This window comes from Mauremys mutica, chromosome 13, assembly GCF_020497125.1.
Source record: "Mauremys mutica isolate MM-2020 ecotype Southern chromosome 13, ASM2049712v1, whole genome shotgun sequence".
In the NCBI taxonomy this organism is placed as follows: domain Eukaryota; kingdom Metazoa; phylum Chordata; order Testudines; family Geoemydidae; genus Mauremys; species Mauremys mutica.
Genome location: NC_059084.1, coordinates 22204344 through 22221767, shown reverse-complemented (window position 1 = coordinate 22221767; position 17424 = coordinate 22204344). Strand labels below are relative to the sequence as shown.

General features: G+C 41.5%; 1 protein-coding gene across 3 annotated transcripts in view; it reads left to right on the top strand.

Annotated features, from left to right (window-relative positions):
- Window positions 1–17424, top strand: part of DHX35 (DEAH-box helicase 35) — a 48737-nt gene that overhangs the window by 15517 nt on the left and 15796 nt on the right. For all 3 annotated transcript variants that reach the window (XM_044985586.1, XM_044985587.1, XM_044985588.1), the window contains exons 8-14: window positions 348–407; window positions 1802–1914; window positions 3670–3766; window positions 5600–5758; window positions 7077–7287; window positions 10800–10924; window positions 12096–12150. In XM_044985586.1, the coding sequence (XP_044841521.1) occupies window positions 348–407; window positions 1802–1914; window positions 3670–3766; window positions 5600–5758; window positions 7077–7287; window positions 10800–10924; window positions 12096–12150 (820 nt within the window). The remainder of the gene's footprint in view (window positions 1–347; window positions 408–1801; window positions 1915–3669; window positions 3767–5599; window positions 5759–7076; window positions 7288–10799; window positions 10925–12095; window positions 12151–17424) is intronic.

Genomic DNA, 17424 nt, shown 5'->3' with positions numbered 1-17424 from the left:
GTAAAGTAAGTATGTTTCGGTAGCCGCTGATAGTGCTTCCCTAAGAGCGATCTGGTATGAAGTGACTGGTATCCTTGGAGATACTTTTGCCTGATTTCTCTGGCATGAGGAATAGGATTACCGAGATCATTCTGGAACAGGCACCAGTTAGCCTATCCCAGTGTTTGAAAAAAGAGTCTTGCACAGTCCTTGCTGGATGAGCTTTAACTCATTCAGTTGTCTTGTGGCTTGTTAAGTATTTGTAACTAAGAGTTAATGATGGTCAGGATGTTGTAGGACATCTCACGTCTGTTAATCATTCCTGAGTGAGTGGCTTTTCTCCGTTAATTTCTTACTGTTTGTCTTAGATTCAGAAGAAACGAGGGGATCTTCGAGTGATCGTAGCATCAGCCACACTGGATGCAGAGGTACAGTTTATGAGTTTGTTTTAAAAATTAAGTGAGCTCAAGTGGAAGTTTCACTTCTAGCAGTAAAGACATCTCATCCTACATGGTCTGCTTATCTGCAGAATTGTCTGAATGGTGGTGATGGGCAAAAAGAACCTACAAGTAATGAGATTGCTGTGTTTCTATTTCTTTGCAGTTTTGTTTGTTATGTAAGCTCATTTTTTGGAGCGTTATTTTAATATGAATCAGTTTCTGTCATGTATTTGTGGCTATTTCTTTCCTAAATGGCTGTTTTTATTTAAAGATGTTCCTGCTGCTTAATCTAGCTTGTTTCCTGTCAAATAAAACCAAAAGACTTAAGCCCTATATTGGTGATGACAAATTGACGCAATCATTGATTATTAAAAATGTAAGATTATTAAATTATCTACTTCAGTAGAACCTTGCTATTTCTCACTAGTAACTCAACAGCCCATTGAGAATTATAGAATTTAGCTAATTAGCAAATAAACACAAAGTGAGACTAATGCATCAAAAAAAATTATACATTGTTAATTTAGCATTTAAATTTAAGTTAGTGCCGATAATGTGCCATACTTGGTAATAATCTTCATGTATATTGTAATATGTTTTGTAAAAGTATGAGATCATTACAATACTCCATTAAATCTTTGAGGAGTTGTATACTATCAAAAAAAGTTGAATTTCAAATATCTTGTAGGTTAGATAGAGACATATTAGCCATGTATTTATACGTGACTAAATATTTTATATTTATTTTTATATATTATATATTATATCTAAGTATATACATTATATTTATATACAGTATATTTGTTACACATTTGTTACTAAATGGATATATTTTGAAACCTTAAGATGTAGTTAACTGCACTAATTACGGAATCCCTTATGTTCTTAATGTTTTGTTGATAACACATATATAAGAAATTTAATATATTAAATTAATCCATTAATAATTAACATGTTTTAATAAATATAAATCAGTTCCTTTCTGAAACACTTTAACTCTGATTTTAAAAAAGAGAGATCCATGGTCTGCATGTGCTTGATTACTGTGACTGAATGTGTAAATTGTTAGGTCAGCTGTAGGTGTACAAAAGTGTGCACATAATAACTACACAAAAGAGTTATAGGCAGGGATTTCCAAAGGGTCTCAAGTGATTTAAACACCCAGCTTCCACTGAGACTTAATAAGATTTGGGCACCAAAACCCTAGCCTTAATTTTTAAAAAACAAGGACTTCAATTTTATTAAAATAACAAATTGTCAGATTTGGAAAGATGAAAGATGCAAGTGACATTAACTTGACATTCTTCAGTATTCTCTAGAGTCTGCCTCAGTTCTTTCAAAAACTGACTTAAAGTGGAATTTTTTTTATTTGCTTTATCAAGAAATTTAGAGATTTCTTCAATCAAAATGAGACCAATGACCCCAGTAAGGATACCAGCATGATCCTTACCGTGGAAGGGAGAACATTTCCGGTGGACATTTTTTACATACAGAGGTCTGTTCCTGTTTAATCCTTGTAAGTGGTGACTAGAGAAATATTCACCTATTACTTCAGATTACCTAGTTAGTGTCTGGGGAGTTCTCTGGGGGGTATTCAGTTATTAAGGGGATTTCAGTCATGCTTTCAAAATATTCCTACATGGTTTTGGTACCAACACATTAAGGTTGTAAAACTGAAATTGTTTTGCAGTTGAATGTGTTTTTCTCCTATTTTGTGAGCATCAGGAGCAGACTTGAGTGGAGAAGGGCTTCAGAAACCTTCCCCTGTTCCCTTCTCCTCTGGAGCAGACTTCAGACAAGTGCTGCAGGGACTCAGTGGCATCTTCATGCTTCTCCTCCCCTTGAGGGCACAAGCCCAGTGTTATTTCATTATTTACCTCCCCACCCTCCACAGAAGGGATATGGGAGAACCTGGCAGAAGCTTCGTGCTCCCTCTCCTCCACAGAATGGGATGGATAGGTCTGATGGCAGCAGTCAGCTCTTTTACCCCATGCGTATACAGTGCTCAGTTTGCATTTTTGCTGATCAAAGAACTGTGGGTGTGATCGGTACATTGTCATGTATTAGTGAGTTATGTACCCCTCACCCCAATGCTGTTTGCTCCAGGTGCTACTGGGGGATGCTTAAAATGAAACAGTAATAATAATGAACTGCAAGGAGCAGAACATCTAAGAAGTAAAGGAATTGCCACTCAAGTCTAGGTAACCGTGTCTTCGTGCACCATGCTGGGGATGAACTACTGCACCTTCTAAGCATCGTCGCCACTTGTGCTGCACTTGGGTTTTATCTAAAGATCTCCTATTCAACTAATGGCCATCCCCCACCTTGAGCACAATGTGGCCTAGGTACCATGATTAGACATACAGTCTAAGTTACAGACAAATTGGTGGGTCTGGATTTTTGGTTTTCCCTCGGTTTGCTTTGAAAGAAATGTGTCTAGCCTCTTACAAATAAGTCTTTTCTTAATAATGTCTAAATTTTACAGGTGAGTTCCACACCTCTGGGGGAGAAAAGGTTTCTAAAGGAAACCCGGGCAGCCCCTTGATATCAGTGGAGTCACTCAGATAGCAGTCCATTAGGATCAGATGTTCAAATGGGCCTTCTAATTTATGCACCTCCCTCTTTGAGTACCTGCTAACTCACATTTGTACAAACACGCCTTGACATGTTATCACATTTAGTATGGGAAAATGTCACTCTCTTTCTGCATGTAAATGGGAGCATATCCAAATTTTACAAAGGTCCTATAAAATAAAGCCTGTAGAATATTAGGAAATGGAAATGCTTGTGGCCAGATTTTCAAAAAATTTGCATACAAGACTTAGGCAATTAGGAGCCTTTGTGAGTGCATTTGCAGTAAACAGTTTCACTGTTGTTTGAAAATTTAGCCCATAGTATTTGCACTAGAATTTCACCCGAGTGAGCCGTTTGTCATCTGTTAGGAAACAAAAATATTTAAAATATTGCTTTTTATGGATAATTTCACTATAAAAAGCATCATACATTTTTGTAAAAGCTTATGATAGTATGAAGAACAAATGGGATGTTTCTGATTTGGCGGATATGAGATACAGGAAAGCCCAAGGGTTGACTGGTTAATTTAATGAAGATACAGAATGAATTAAATGAACACGTGACTGATTTGTAATGTCTATGCAAAGTTAACAGTTTGTTCTTTTCTTACTAAAGAGAGAAGATTGTATTGATTCATGTATTTAAGTCTTGGTTGTTTGTTTTTTTTCCCCCATAGCCCTGTTCCAGATTATGTCAAATCAACTGTGGAAACTGTGATGAAAATTCACCAGACAGAGAGTGATGGAGATATATTGGCATTTCTAACTGGCCAGGTACAGACAAAAGGGACTCTGTTCTCTTTTGCTTAAAGTCTCTACTTCGATGTATGCTGGAGTTTTCAAAGCACTCATCCTTGGTATAACTCTGCTTCCATTAAGGCACTGGGATTTCTGAAATGAATGGAGCAGAGTTAGGCCAACGCTGAGCCCTTCTGAAAATCCTACCTGCAGAGTAAATTAGATTTCTCAAAGTCAAACACTTGGTGCTATGGTGAGTTATGTCCTTTGATGTTACTGTGCACTTTCATTCTCACTGTCTGGAGAAACAATGCAAAACTTTTACGTACTAGTCTAACTCACCAAGTTATTAAAATGCTAGTAAATCCTCATTAATCAGTAGAAACTCCAACTGTGATGACTATTAAGGTTTTAAGTTGGTAAGATTGTGTCAGTTAAGTTAAATATCTTTAAAATGACTTGACCAGTAATATTTCAACCTAGCTGGTACTTCAGATAAAGAAATATTTTCCAACTTGCTTTTTAATTCCTGCTATTGTATAGATTTTAATCCCCTTCTGACAAGCTTTTTATTACTCTATATGGGTGCTGTGGAGCAGCGTGACTACAAAACCAACAACTGTACAGTAACTATTGCTACCTTGTTAGTGTAGGTTCCTACTTCAGATATGAGCTCTTTGGGGCAGGGACTTTCTCTTACTAGGGGTTTATGTACACATGAATTTATTCAGGAATAGCAGAATAGGTGTCCACAAATGGAATTATTCAGGAATAGCTATTGTACTTTAAATTAATATGCTACCTTCATTGAAATTAACTTTCAAGTGTGGTCAAGTCCTATCCATGTGTTTGTAAAATGCTTAGCACCAAGGGTGCCCTGATCTCAGGTGGGTCTTCTAGGTGGTACTGTGATGCACAATAATAACAACGGTGGTTTAGCCAGGTGTAAGCCACCTGCGGTCTGTGGGTCGTGTGTAACCCATCAGGGTAATCTGATTGCAGGCCGCGAGACATTTTGCTGACGTTGACCGTCTGCAGGCAACCCTAACCCTAACCTCCGATTGGCTGGGAATGGAACCCTAACCCTAACCACTGGGAGCTGTGGGGGGCCATGCCTGTGGATGGTCATCGTCGTCAAAATGTCTTGCCTCCTGCAATCAGATTACCCTGATGGGCCGCATGCGGCCCACAGGTTGCTCACTGCTGGGTTTAGCTATCCTGTGTTAAGAGTGGGAAAGGTTGCAGGTGAAGGAAGCCTGTTGCTGTCTTGCATGTCAAATTTCTTGTTTAGTGCAATTTCTTTTCCTGACCATGTAAATAAAGGGAACAAGCAAAGCACCATGGGTAACATTTACATCTCATTTTATTTCTTTTTAGATTGTTTACATGCTTTTCTTTTAGGGGTTGAATTGGGCTGACTCAAGGAAGCAAGGCAAATTGGTGCTATTCGTAGTGACTGACATCTTGTGCTCCAGATTTCAAGCTTTTTTTAAAGAAAAATTATCTAGCCCCTATTGTTGCTAAATTAAGTTTTGAAAAACTGAGCTAATTGATGCAGTGGTGTTTTGTCTCAGTTTGCAGGCAGCCTGAAACAAAAGTTTTGAAAGGAGTCAAATGCCATTAATTTCAGTTGGGTCCAAAATCTGAAGCTAAGGCAGTTCAGATGTCAGTATTGTTAACTATTTCACTCCTGATCAAAGCATAAAAGAGAGAAGAGGGATGATTGCAATATGAAGTTCTTCACAATCTAGTAACAAGATACTAGAGACAAACTTTGTGTGCACCTTTTTCTTATGCAACTGGGAGTGAGTTGCGCAATTTTACGGCTTAATCTCTATTGGTCTGTTTTCTGGTTTGATATGGTTCTAGGAGGAGGTGGAGACCATAGTTTCTATGCTAATAGAACAGGCTCGAGTCCTTTCTCGCTCTGGGATGAAGAAACACCTTCGAGTTCTTCCCATGTATGCTGGGCTGCCTTCCTCGGAGCAGATGAAAGTGTTTGAGAGAGTTTCACACAGTGTCAGAAAGGTAAGGCTGCCATATATAATACCGCTATAGTGCCTGTCATCCAGAAGGATTCCATAGCTCTTTATAGATTGTGTAGATACTGCCCATCCGTCATTAGAATGAAGCAATCTCTGATTTTGCCCTAAGCAGTCTTTATGCACCAGCTATCATTGCCTATCAGTATAGAGGGAATCATTTCATGTTCAGCTACTGCAAACTCTTCTGGCTTCCCTCTATTTCTTCCAGCTTCTCAGTCTTCCCAAAATGTGATGGCTATAATAATCTTTCCCTTCCATCCACCTGATCAGTTTCTCCATTCTTAAGTCTCTGCACTGGCTCCCCAGGTGTTTCTGCATTCACTTCACGCTTCTCATCCTCTTCTTTAAAGTACTTTGCACTTGCGTACTTTTCCAATTGGATTTCTTCCTTCAATGTATACAGCTGAGACACTGTGTCAGGAGGCTTGGTGGCACACTGGGCTAATGCTCTAGAATTGGATCTGAAGAAATTAGTTAAAACTTGTTTGACTCCTGTTAGCCTGTAATGGACACTTTTCCACATCACAGAGCTACCTTGCAATTGGGAACAATTGGCTTTTCTGTTCAGGTGAGGCCTATGTCTAAAACTGAGATATATTGGCAGAACTGCCTGGGGTGAGCTGTCATAGCTTTTGCCTTTGCTTGGCTTTAACTAGTGCTATATCATTCACTCGCTGTTGGAGGGAGATGAGCAATTGGAAAGTTGCCCCGATTGCTCATGAATCTGATACTGGTCAGCAACGACGAGGATTTAATTTTTGTTTCAGATGAACTAAAAATTAAACTTCTCTGTACTCTGCTATAGCATTTTCTTGCAGCTCTTTACATCAAAGGTAACGAGTGTAACTTTAAAGGGAAACTGTTAGCTTAAATCAACCATCCCCATTTTTGTTGTTGTCACAAGTGACACCTGAGATTATAACAGAGAGAAATTACAGAGAAACATTTTTCTCATTTTCAGTTTTTATTTGTTAGCACTTTGTATATAGTCAATTTCATGATTTTCCTTGTATTGACAGTTTCCCTGTTTTTTGTTGGGAGAGAACAGCAGTTTAAACAGGAAAATGCTTGTAAAATCATAAAAATTGACGGATTTCAAGTTGTCAATATCTCATTAGTGTGATGTGAACTGCTTCATCTATGTATAATCTCTTTTTGCTCTCAGGTGCATTCCATGTAGCTTCTTTAACTGAGTTATTTCCAAATTGTTCCTATCAGAGCCCTATTGCACTGACTGCAGGTTTTAACACTAATAGAAGTGGAAGGTCGCAAAATAACTTTATGTTCTCTCATACGTTTAGGTGATAGTGGCCACCAACATTGCTGAGACATCTATCACAATTAATGGGATTGCATTTGTGATCGACTGTGGCTTTGTGAAGCTTCGGGCCTATAATCCAAAAACAGCAGTCGAATGCCTTGTGGTTGTCCCGGTATCTAAGGCATCAGCTAATCAGAGAGCAGGTCGTGCAGGCCGGAACCGTTCTGGAAAATGTTATAGACTTTACACAGGTAGGTGGTGTGTTGCACAGGAGATCTTGCTGTTGTGGGACTTACAGCTAGCTTTACCAGTTTCTATTCACAAACATTAAATCATGAAGTAAAGAATTGGAATCTATGTTTCAGCAGGAACTAGTGACTTCCCTTCACTACTCACATGGATTAGTTAACCCAGGTCTCTAAACAGTGCAGTCTTCACTGGCCTCAGACCCCTGTCTGGAAGTGATTCATCATTTCTTAACAAGAAGTATAAGTCAGTTACATATATTCAATCAGTAATAAAACAAAACAGTAGCATATGATAAATACATAGGTGAACTGATTGTCATTATTAAACGTTAACTTGGTGTTTATTTTACATTTTCTACTCTTGTGATGTGTGCTTGTGCTTCATCCTGGACACCAGTACAAATATTTTAGTTACAACAGCCGATAAAATTAGGTCTCTTCACATCCCACCAATTCACTCTTCCCACCAGACCTTCATCAGCAAAAGCCTCGCAGCATGACCTGAAAGTCAACAGATTTGTTGAACAGAGGCAGGAAGCAAATTCTATAGTTAACTTCTCACCGAGAATGCACTGTCTCCATTTCACTCGCAATTAGATCAGGGTGATGTTAGTATAAAGTTCCTTGGCTAACCTTGATGGTCTTTGCATCATGCGGACATCATGGTAATCATCCATCAGAGGCCTCATACTAGTAGGTGTTAATCAAATTCATCAAGTTATGCTGTATTAAGTTGAACAATTACAAAGGAACAAATATGTAATAAATAATTAAAACTTCGGGGCCAAATTTTCCAACAGCTTCAGAAAATCTTCCCCACAATATATGCAGGCCACACGCCTTTGTATGCAAATAAACCGACCCATGCATGCATGTTATACAAGTTTATAGACATAGTACCCCATTTGTGCTGCACTTTCAGAGTCTCTGAAATTGAGGCCCTTTAATAAAATGCAAAAGCAGGCTGATAGAGAGACATGCTGTGAGACCAGCAGTGATTGCAAACCTAAGATGCTGCTCTAAGTCTGGACCGCAAAGTCCACTAAGCAATGCATTCTTGTTGATATCTCTGGGCAGCTGTAGGCTGAGAATTTACTCCAACTCATTCTACCTATTTATCTGTTATGTTTTGTTCTGTATTACGTTTGAAAAGGCTCTTTCAGATACTGCGTCTACCAAAGACGTATGTTTGGAAATCATCCGAATAATTAAAGGTAAAATTCCCTGCTCATGTGATTCCTCTTGCAACATTAGCTGTCATAAACAAATGCTTAGCTTGTTGAGTGAAGCTCAGTGAGGCTGGTGTAGTGAGATTAGTTGTTATAAATGATTCAGTCAGTCAACTGGTAAGCTTCAAAAACCTGCAGTCTAAATACTTAGCTCCCTTTTGTGAGAGAAGGCTTTTCAGTATAACAGTGTAGCTGCTTGCATATTTCAGATTCCCTCTCGTTTTACTGAAGCTTTAAGATTTAAATAGGCCTAGTGTGTCTTTAAATTTCTAGGCTATCAGCTACAATTACAATTTTAAATGTAAACGTGGTCTATTCTGTGTATTTATGAGCCTACTGCTTGCAATCAGAGTACTACCATGGTTACTATTGCCTTAGTTCTAGCAAGAGGGTGTTCCAGCACTGTGTGGGAGTGAGAGTAGGGGGCACATGCTCTGTGTGTGGTTAAGATTAATTATCATAGTAAGGTTTATGTAATACCATATTAAAAGGCATCTTTCCAGTAGGCTGTCTGTACACTTCACTGTGTAGGTCTCTGGTTATGTTGGTCTGTGATTTAAAACACTCCATTGTTACAATGCATGTCTTGTTAACTGTAGAATGCTTTTCACTAGTGTAGCCCTCATTCCTTTGAAAATCAGATACCTGTTCCCAGATTCCAGGGAACAGCCATATTGCGAGCTCTTTCTCATCTGTGATCCCAGATCTGACTAATGACCTCTTCCATATCTGAAACAGCATGTAATGCGCTACCTGGGGAGACAATCAAAATAATACTGTGGATCCAAAGTCAATAAATCATAGTTCTTAGTGCGTTTTATCAGTACTGCGACTTAGTATGCTCACTGGGGAGAGCAACGTTTCAAAATGACTTGTTCTTCTTTTGTGTTATTTCTAGCCACATGCAAAGGCTTTGTCTTTTTTCTTATGTTGAACAAAGACTTTCTACCTCTTATGTATTTGTCCCACATTAACCAACTTTTGAGGGTTGAGTGTACAGTGGGGTTGGTTGTACTCAGATCCATGCTAAATTATGTTATTGTCGCTGACTGTTGAATTCTGCTGAGTTGATACAAATGTCCAGATGACTGCATACCTGGCTGAAGTAAGCACTTATGGCAGTCTAGAGTAGGAATTTTGAAGCAAAGATCTTTATTTGCATGTCAGTATACAATGTGTAGTGTTCCAGCATTTTTCATGGAAATGCCAATATCTGGACTCCGCACTCACAAGTATACTCCAAATCTTTCAAGTTATTACCAGAGTTTTTTTGTATGTTGCATAGTAGCTCAAACATCATGGCTATCGTCGTGATTTTTAAAGGGAGTAGTGCAGGCACAAATGTGTAAAGCTCTTATTGCATACAAGTTACTTTGTGGGCTGGGAGAGCCAGTTTAATTCTGATAGTTTTAGCTAAGTCTTCACTGCAAAAAAGATTTGTTTTTTTACATCAAAATAGTGAACTTGATGTAAAATCTTAATGGAGACAAGACACAGGTAATTTTTACCTTGATGTAGCTACTTGAAGTCAGTACCGGGTGTGGGCTATAGGTTTGATGAAGTCACAGCATTAGAATGACAAGTTAACTGACTAATGTAAAATACAGCTTTTGTTGGCCTTGTAGAAAATATTTTTCCTGATTTGGGCCTTATAAGGAAAATATTTTTAAAAGGGCTCGTAAAATAGCAAGTGGAGGTTAAAATACAAAAACCCAAATAGTAATGCTTTATATGCTTTTAAAAAACTCATTGCCCATGTATTAATAACAGGACCCTGAGTTATTCTTCCCAACGTGAACAGATATTTTCTTCTTTGTAAAAAGCCTTTGCAAGCATTTTTCCATTTAATAAAAATGTTTGCTTTCAGAATGTGTGCACACTTGTTTGTTATTGTCTGACTGCTTAGAAACACTGATCTGTTGAGAAAAAAAGATTAAATATTTAGTTTTGAAAAATGTGTATAAAGTCATTGAAAAGTTAATTAAGAAGTATGTCAAATGTGGAGCCTATCAACCCTGACAGTCCCTATTTAAATAGTTTTATTTTTATATTTAATAATAATTTTGCTCACTAGGATTCAAATCACATAAATGGTGTGGGGAGAGGTATAAGCTTCTTTTATTTGACTTCCAGTCATTTTTGGTTCAGTTAGCACCTCAGTAGTATGTACACCCCCATTAACAATGCTAAACTGAAACTGGAGACAGTGAGAGGATATTGGCTCAATATAATCAGTGTTTGAATCTGAAACATGATCACATGGAGCTTTGACTTCTCCCCCCACAGAGGAAGACTTTGAGAAGTTGCCTCAATCTACTGTTCCTGAAATGCAGCGCAGTAACCTGGCCCCTGTTATCCTGCAGCTGAAAGCTCTGGGGATAGACAACGTGCTCAGGTTCCCCTTCCTGTCTGTAAGTCCTGGATTCCTGTTTGAAATTCTGTATTACAAGGATTGTCAAACTTCTTCATAGTGTGGACCACGTAACAGAAATATCTTGTTGAGCACCTCCTTTTCTATCTGTCTTATGGACTACCTCCTAATCAATATACCATTTGTAATCATGTAACGTTCCTGTGGTAGCTACAGTAGTGGCTTATGTGATTGGTTGGCTCTTCCTTGTTTCCTGTTGATTCTACAGATATCCAGGCTCTTCTTTGCAATAAAGTTCCTGGATGCCTGTAGATGCACCTGGAAACCAAGACAAAGATCCCATATTATGTGACCTACCTGTTCTCTGTGGACCATCAGCAAGTGCTGTACAGACCATCTGAGGCCCAGGGGTCATTGTTTGCTAACCAATACTCTGTTACTTTGGAAGAAGCAATTGATGACCTAATATTGTGTTGTGGAGGGGTATCAGATTTCCATGATTCTGCCAGCACTACTGAAATGCCACTATTTTTAGACTGTTGTACAGTTTGTATTTGAGAACAAAGAATGAGCAAGAATGACTTTGAACAACTTAGAAGGCGAAACCCCTCAATTTGTCCAAAGTAGAATTGTGGAGGCCTTTCCGTGAAGTGGAGAAAAAGATAAATCAACAGTATCAAGCCTCTGCACTTACTTTAATTTTTATTAACTAATGGCAAGTAGCAATCATTAGAGACTTTGTTTAGTGAATCTCCTTGTAATGTTTCCAGTTACATCTGCATTGATAAACCCAACACAATAGAACTTAAATTGAGAGAATTCAGGAAGCAATTGGTCTGACACTGTAATAGTATCACTATGTTGGACAATCCAAGTTTGTGTTTTTAGCTTGGACTTATTCCATGTGGTCACAGGATCTTGAGAGCATCATAGTGGGATGCAGGAACCTGGAGAGGGTTTTGAGTTGTGGGTCTAATGAGCCAGGCTGGTCGGTTGAGGACATCAGGTGATGCTCTGAGACATCTTCCACCATCTGTAGGAGCAGGCTGGGGGAAAATACTGCATCTGGGAAAAAGGGACTATAGAGGGCTCGAATTGGTGCCTTTGAGGCAGGAATACTCCTTGAAGAAGGACGGACTTAAAAATTCTCACTAGGAAACTTCATGTATTCCCATATCAGTGACAGCTTAAAAAAGTTTTTTTCTTTACAGCCGCCCCCTGCGCAGTCTATGGTGCAAGCATTAGAGCTGCTGTATGCTTTAGGAGGTGAGCATGCTACACTTTCATTGTTGTATTTATAGTCTGTTACTAAAGAACAAATCCAAATCAATGTGTATTTTACAGAGTCCTTTTTTTAATGTGTTTGTGGGTATTAACTTGAGTATTAACCAGATCTTTATTTTCGAGAATACTATTTGTACTAGATTCTATTGTGGTCTCAGTCCACGACTTTGTCAATGTACCTCAGTCTTGACTTGTAAGTATCTTCTATTCCTTTTCCAAACAAGAATACCCAGGAGTTTTAGAAAGGCTGTAAACTCTCATGCACAGAGAATAAGCATAAGCCAGTCTTTAACTGCTTTCAGAGTGGTACCCGTGTTGGTCTGTATCAGCAAAAACAATTTATTTGTTAGTCTCTAAGGTGCCACAAGTACTCCTCTTTAACTGCTGTGATTTAGGAAGGAAATATTATTCCATTATTGTCTATTGCATAGTTTCTTGCACTTGCCTCTGAAGCATCTGATATGTGCCACTGTCAGAGATGGCATACTGAGGCCTGGTCTATACTAGGCGTTTAAATCGGTTTTAGGAGCGTAAAACCGATTTAACGCCACAACCGTCCACACTAGGAGGCACCTTATATCGATTTTAATGGCTCTTTAAACCGGTTTCTGTACTCCTCCCTAACGAGAGGAGTAACGCTAGTATCGGTATTAACATATCGGATTAGGGTTAGTGTGGACGCTGATCGACGGCATTGGCCTCCGGGAGCTATCCCACAGTGCACCAGTGACCGCTCTGGACATCATTCTGAACTCGGATGCACTGGCCAGGTAGACAGGAAAAGCCCCGCGAACTTTTGAAATTCATTTCCTGCTTCCCCAGCGTGGAGATCTCATCTCATCAGCACAGGTGACCACGCACAGCTCATCAGCGTTAACAATGCAGTCTGCTGAGAATCGTAAAAGAGCCCCAGCATGGACTACACGGGAGGTACTGGATCTGATCGCTATCTGGGGAGAGGATTCAGTACTAACAGAACTGCGTTCCAAAAGACGAAATGAAAAAGTATTTGAAAGAATTTCTAAGGCTATGACGGATAAAGGCCACAGCCGGGACTCAGTGCAGTGCAGAGTGAAAGTTAAGGAGCTCAGACAAGGCTACCAGAAAACCAAAGAAGCAAACGGAAGGTCAGGGGCAGGTCGAAAAACATGCCGCTTCTATGCTGAGCTGCATGCAATTTTAGGGGGCTGCGCCACAAGTACCCCACCCCTGTTTGTGGATTCCGAGGTGGGGGTTGTAATCTCTGCCATGGCTGAGGATTATGCAGACGGGGAAGAGGAAGATGAAGAAGAGGAGGAAGACCTAGCAGAGAGCACACAGCACTCCGTGTGCCCCAGCAGCCAGGAGCTTTTTATCACCCTGACGGAATTACCGTCCTCCCAGCCCTCACAAGCCACTATCCCAGACAATGACGCCATGGAAGGGACCTCTGGTGAGTGTACCTTTGCAAATATCAAACATTTTTTTTTAAGCAAGCCTTTTTTAATGATTGATTTGCCCTGAGGTCTTGGGATGCATTCGCAGACAGTATAGTTACTTAGAAAAGTTTAACATGTCCAGGGATTGAGAGGAAATCCTCCAGGGACATCTCGATGAAGCGCTCCTGTAGGTACTCCAGAAGCCTTTGCAGAAGGTTTCTGGGCAAGGCAGCCTTGTTCCGCCCACCATGGTAGGACACTTTACCACGCCATGCATGTAGCAAGTAATCAGGTATCATTGCGTGGCAAAGCATAGCAGCGTATGGTCCCGGTGACTGCTGGCATTCAAGAAGCATCCGTTCTTTATCTTGTTCTGTTATCCTCAGCAAAGTGATATCGTTCAGGATAACCTGGTTAAAAATCAGGAATTTAAGTAAGGGGGGGTGGCCATTTTTCTACTGGGTTCGTGGACTGCATCAGCTTAAAAAAAAACTTTCATGCACGTACCGAACGGGGGGGGGGGGAGGAGTGAAATGCCGATGATCTTTTCTGTGTTTGGTCACCGGCGATCTTCCCCAAGGCACCAGACACGCAGTGGGTGGGGGGGGGGGAAGGTTGTTGATTAGCAGGGAGCTAGCGTGGTATTAGCCATGCGTTGTTGGGGGGGAAGGGTTAAATCACTACAGAAGCCGAAAGACAGTGGCTTACCATGGCCGCATGCAAGCTGAATTATGATGCCTGGACCTGCGTCTGTGAAATCTGTAACTCCAGAGCTGCAGGCACTCACTATTAAGATGAAAAAATGCGACCTTGTAGGGAAATCACATGTGCTAGGTGGTGAATACTGCTGTTCACTGTGAAATAGTATAACCATTGTTCTGTAAAATGTATCTTTCTAAATATTTATCTCCCTCATGCAGCTGCAAATTTATCAACCATCCCTCCTCCATCCCAAAGGCTAGCACAGATAAGGCGGAGGAAAAAGAAGACGCAAGATGAGATGTTCTCGGATATTATGGAAGTTACACGCAATGAAAGAGCTCATCTGAATGAGTGGAAGGACGTGGTTTCAAATTACAGGAAAGAGGCCAGTGAACGTGAGGACAGGAGGGACAACCGAGATGAGAGGTGGCGGCAGGAAGATCAGCGGTGGCGGGATGCAACTCTGGGGCTGCTGCGTGATCAAACTGACATGCTCCGGCGTCTTGTGGAGCTTCAGGAACGGCAGCAGGATCACAGAGTGCCGCTGCAGCCCCTGTATAACCACCCTCAACCCTCACCATGTTCCATATCCTCCTCACCCAGACGTGTAAGAACGCGTGGGGGGAGGCTCCGTGCACCCGCCCACTCCACCCCCGTGGACAGCCCAACCAGAAGGATGTCGTTACTGTGAATTTTTTTTAATGGCCTTCTCCATCCCTCCTATCCTCCTCCCAAACCACACCCTTACTTCTCTCCCTCTTTTTATAATGAATCAATAAAGAATTCATGCTTTTTAAATGAGTGACTTTATTTGCATAAGTAAGCTGTACTCGAAGGGGGAGGGTGAGTTGCTAACAGGGAATGAGTCAGTCAAGGCGGGGTGGGTGTTCATCAACAAACACAGCAGTCACACTGTACCCTGGCCATTGATGAAGCTCGTTTTCAAAGCTTCTCTGATGCGCACCGCTTCCTGGTGTGCTCTTCTAATCTCCCTGGTGTCTGGCTGCGCGTAATCAGCGGCCAGGTGATTTGCCTCAGCCTCCCACCCCGCCATAAAGGTCTCCCCCTTACTCTCACAGAGGTTGTGGAGAATACAGCAAGCAGTAATAACATAGGGGACATTGGTTTGGCTGAGGTCTGAGCGAGTCAGTAATGTCCGCCAGCGCGCCTTTAAACGGCCAAATGCACATTCCACCACCATTCTGCACTTGCTCAGCCTGTAATTGAACAGATCCTGACCCCTGTCCAGGCTGCCTGTGTATGGCTTCATGAGCCATGGCATCAAGGGGTAGGCTGGGTCCCCCAGGATAACGACAGGCATTTCAACATCCCCAACTGTTATTTTCTGGTCTGGGAAGTAATCCCCTTGCTGCAGCCGTTTAAACAGAGTAGTGCTTCTGAAGACGCGAGCGTCATGAACCCTCCCTGGCCATCCCACGTGGATGTTTGTGAAACGTCCCTTGTGATCTACCAGTGCTTGCAGCACCATTGAAAAGTACCCCTTGCGGTTTACGTACTGGGTGCCCTGGCGCTGCGGTGCCAAGATAGGGATATGGGTTCCATCTATCGCCCCCCCACAGTTAGGGAATCCCAGTGCAGCAAAGCCATCCACTATGGCCTGCACATTTCCCAGAGTCACAATCTTTCGTAGCAGCAGCTTAGTGATTGCTTTGGCTACTTGCATCACAGCAGCCCCCACAGTAGATTTTCCAACTCCAAATTGATTCCCGACTGACCGGTAGCTGTCTGGCGTTGCAAGCTTCCACAGGGCTATCGCCACTCGCTTCTCTACTGTGAGGGCTGCTCTCATCTTGGTATTATGGCGTTTCAGGGCAGGGGCAAGCAAGTCACAAAGTTCCATGAAAGTGCCCTTACGCATGCAAAAGTTTCGCAGCCACTGGGAATCGTCCCACACCTGCAACACAATGCGGTCCCACCAGTCAGTGCTTGTTTCCCGGGCCCAAAATCGGCGTTCAATGGATAGAATCTGCCCCATTACCATCAGGATCTCCAAAGCGCAGGGGCCCGCGGTTTGAGAGAATTCTGTGTCCATGTCCTCATCACTGTCATTGCCGCGCTGCCGTATCCGCCTCCTCCTCGCCTCGGATTGAAGGTCCTGGTTCAGCATATACTGCAGGAGAGTGCACGAGGTGTTTAAAACATCCACGATTGCGGTATGGAGCTGAGCAGGGTCCATGCTTGCTGTGTTATGGCGTCTGCACAGTTCACCAAGCAAAAAAAGGCGCGAAACGGTTGTCTGCTGCTCAGGGAGGGAGGGGTGAGGCTGTACCCAGAACCACACGCGACAATGATTTTTGCCCCATCAGGCACTGGGATCTCAACCCGGAAATGCCAAGGGGCGGGGGAGGCTGCGGGAACTATGGGATAGCTACGGGATAGCTACCCACAGTGCAACGCTCCAGAAATCGACGCTAGCCTCGGACCATGGACGCACACTACCGATTTAATGTGTTTAGTGTGGCCGCGCGCACTCGATTTTATAAAATCTGTTTTACAAAACCGGTTTATGCAAATTCGGAATAGTCCCGTAGTGTAGACGTACCCAGAGATAGATAGACCACTGGTCTGGCTCGCAATGGCAGTTCTTGTGTTCCTGATTTTACAATATTATGAAGTGCTCATTAGGAACTGGGTTGAGGATACTAAGTTGATCAGTACCTAAAGTTAGGCATTTAAATTGACATTTGTTCACTTGGATAAATTGCTTGGCACTGAAATTTTTAATTGGTACAGTGGATATGTCTTTCATTTTGTGTTGCATGCCACAGCAGTAACAGAAACTTGTAATTTTTCCAGTAAAAAGATGCCACCTTCACACTCCATTAAGAACTTTTGATAAGAAAGCTAGGGAGTAAAACAAAACAAAAACATACCTATCCTCATTTCAGAAGTATCCGAAACAAAGACTATGTGCTTCCCAGTTGAAACATTGGGAAGAGGGCAGTAAGTTTGAAATACATTGTGCAGGCTTCTGCGGCTCCAAGAGGCTTGTGTTTGTTTTTTCCTTGCACTCATGGGTGCCATGCTGTGACATACAGCATTAGAGCTGTAAGTTCCTTTGTGGCCATGGTTTTCCATGTGCTCATTCCATTCAGTGAAAAGAGGAGGAGAGAGT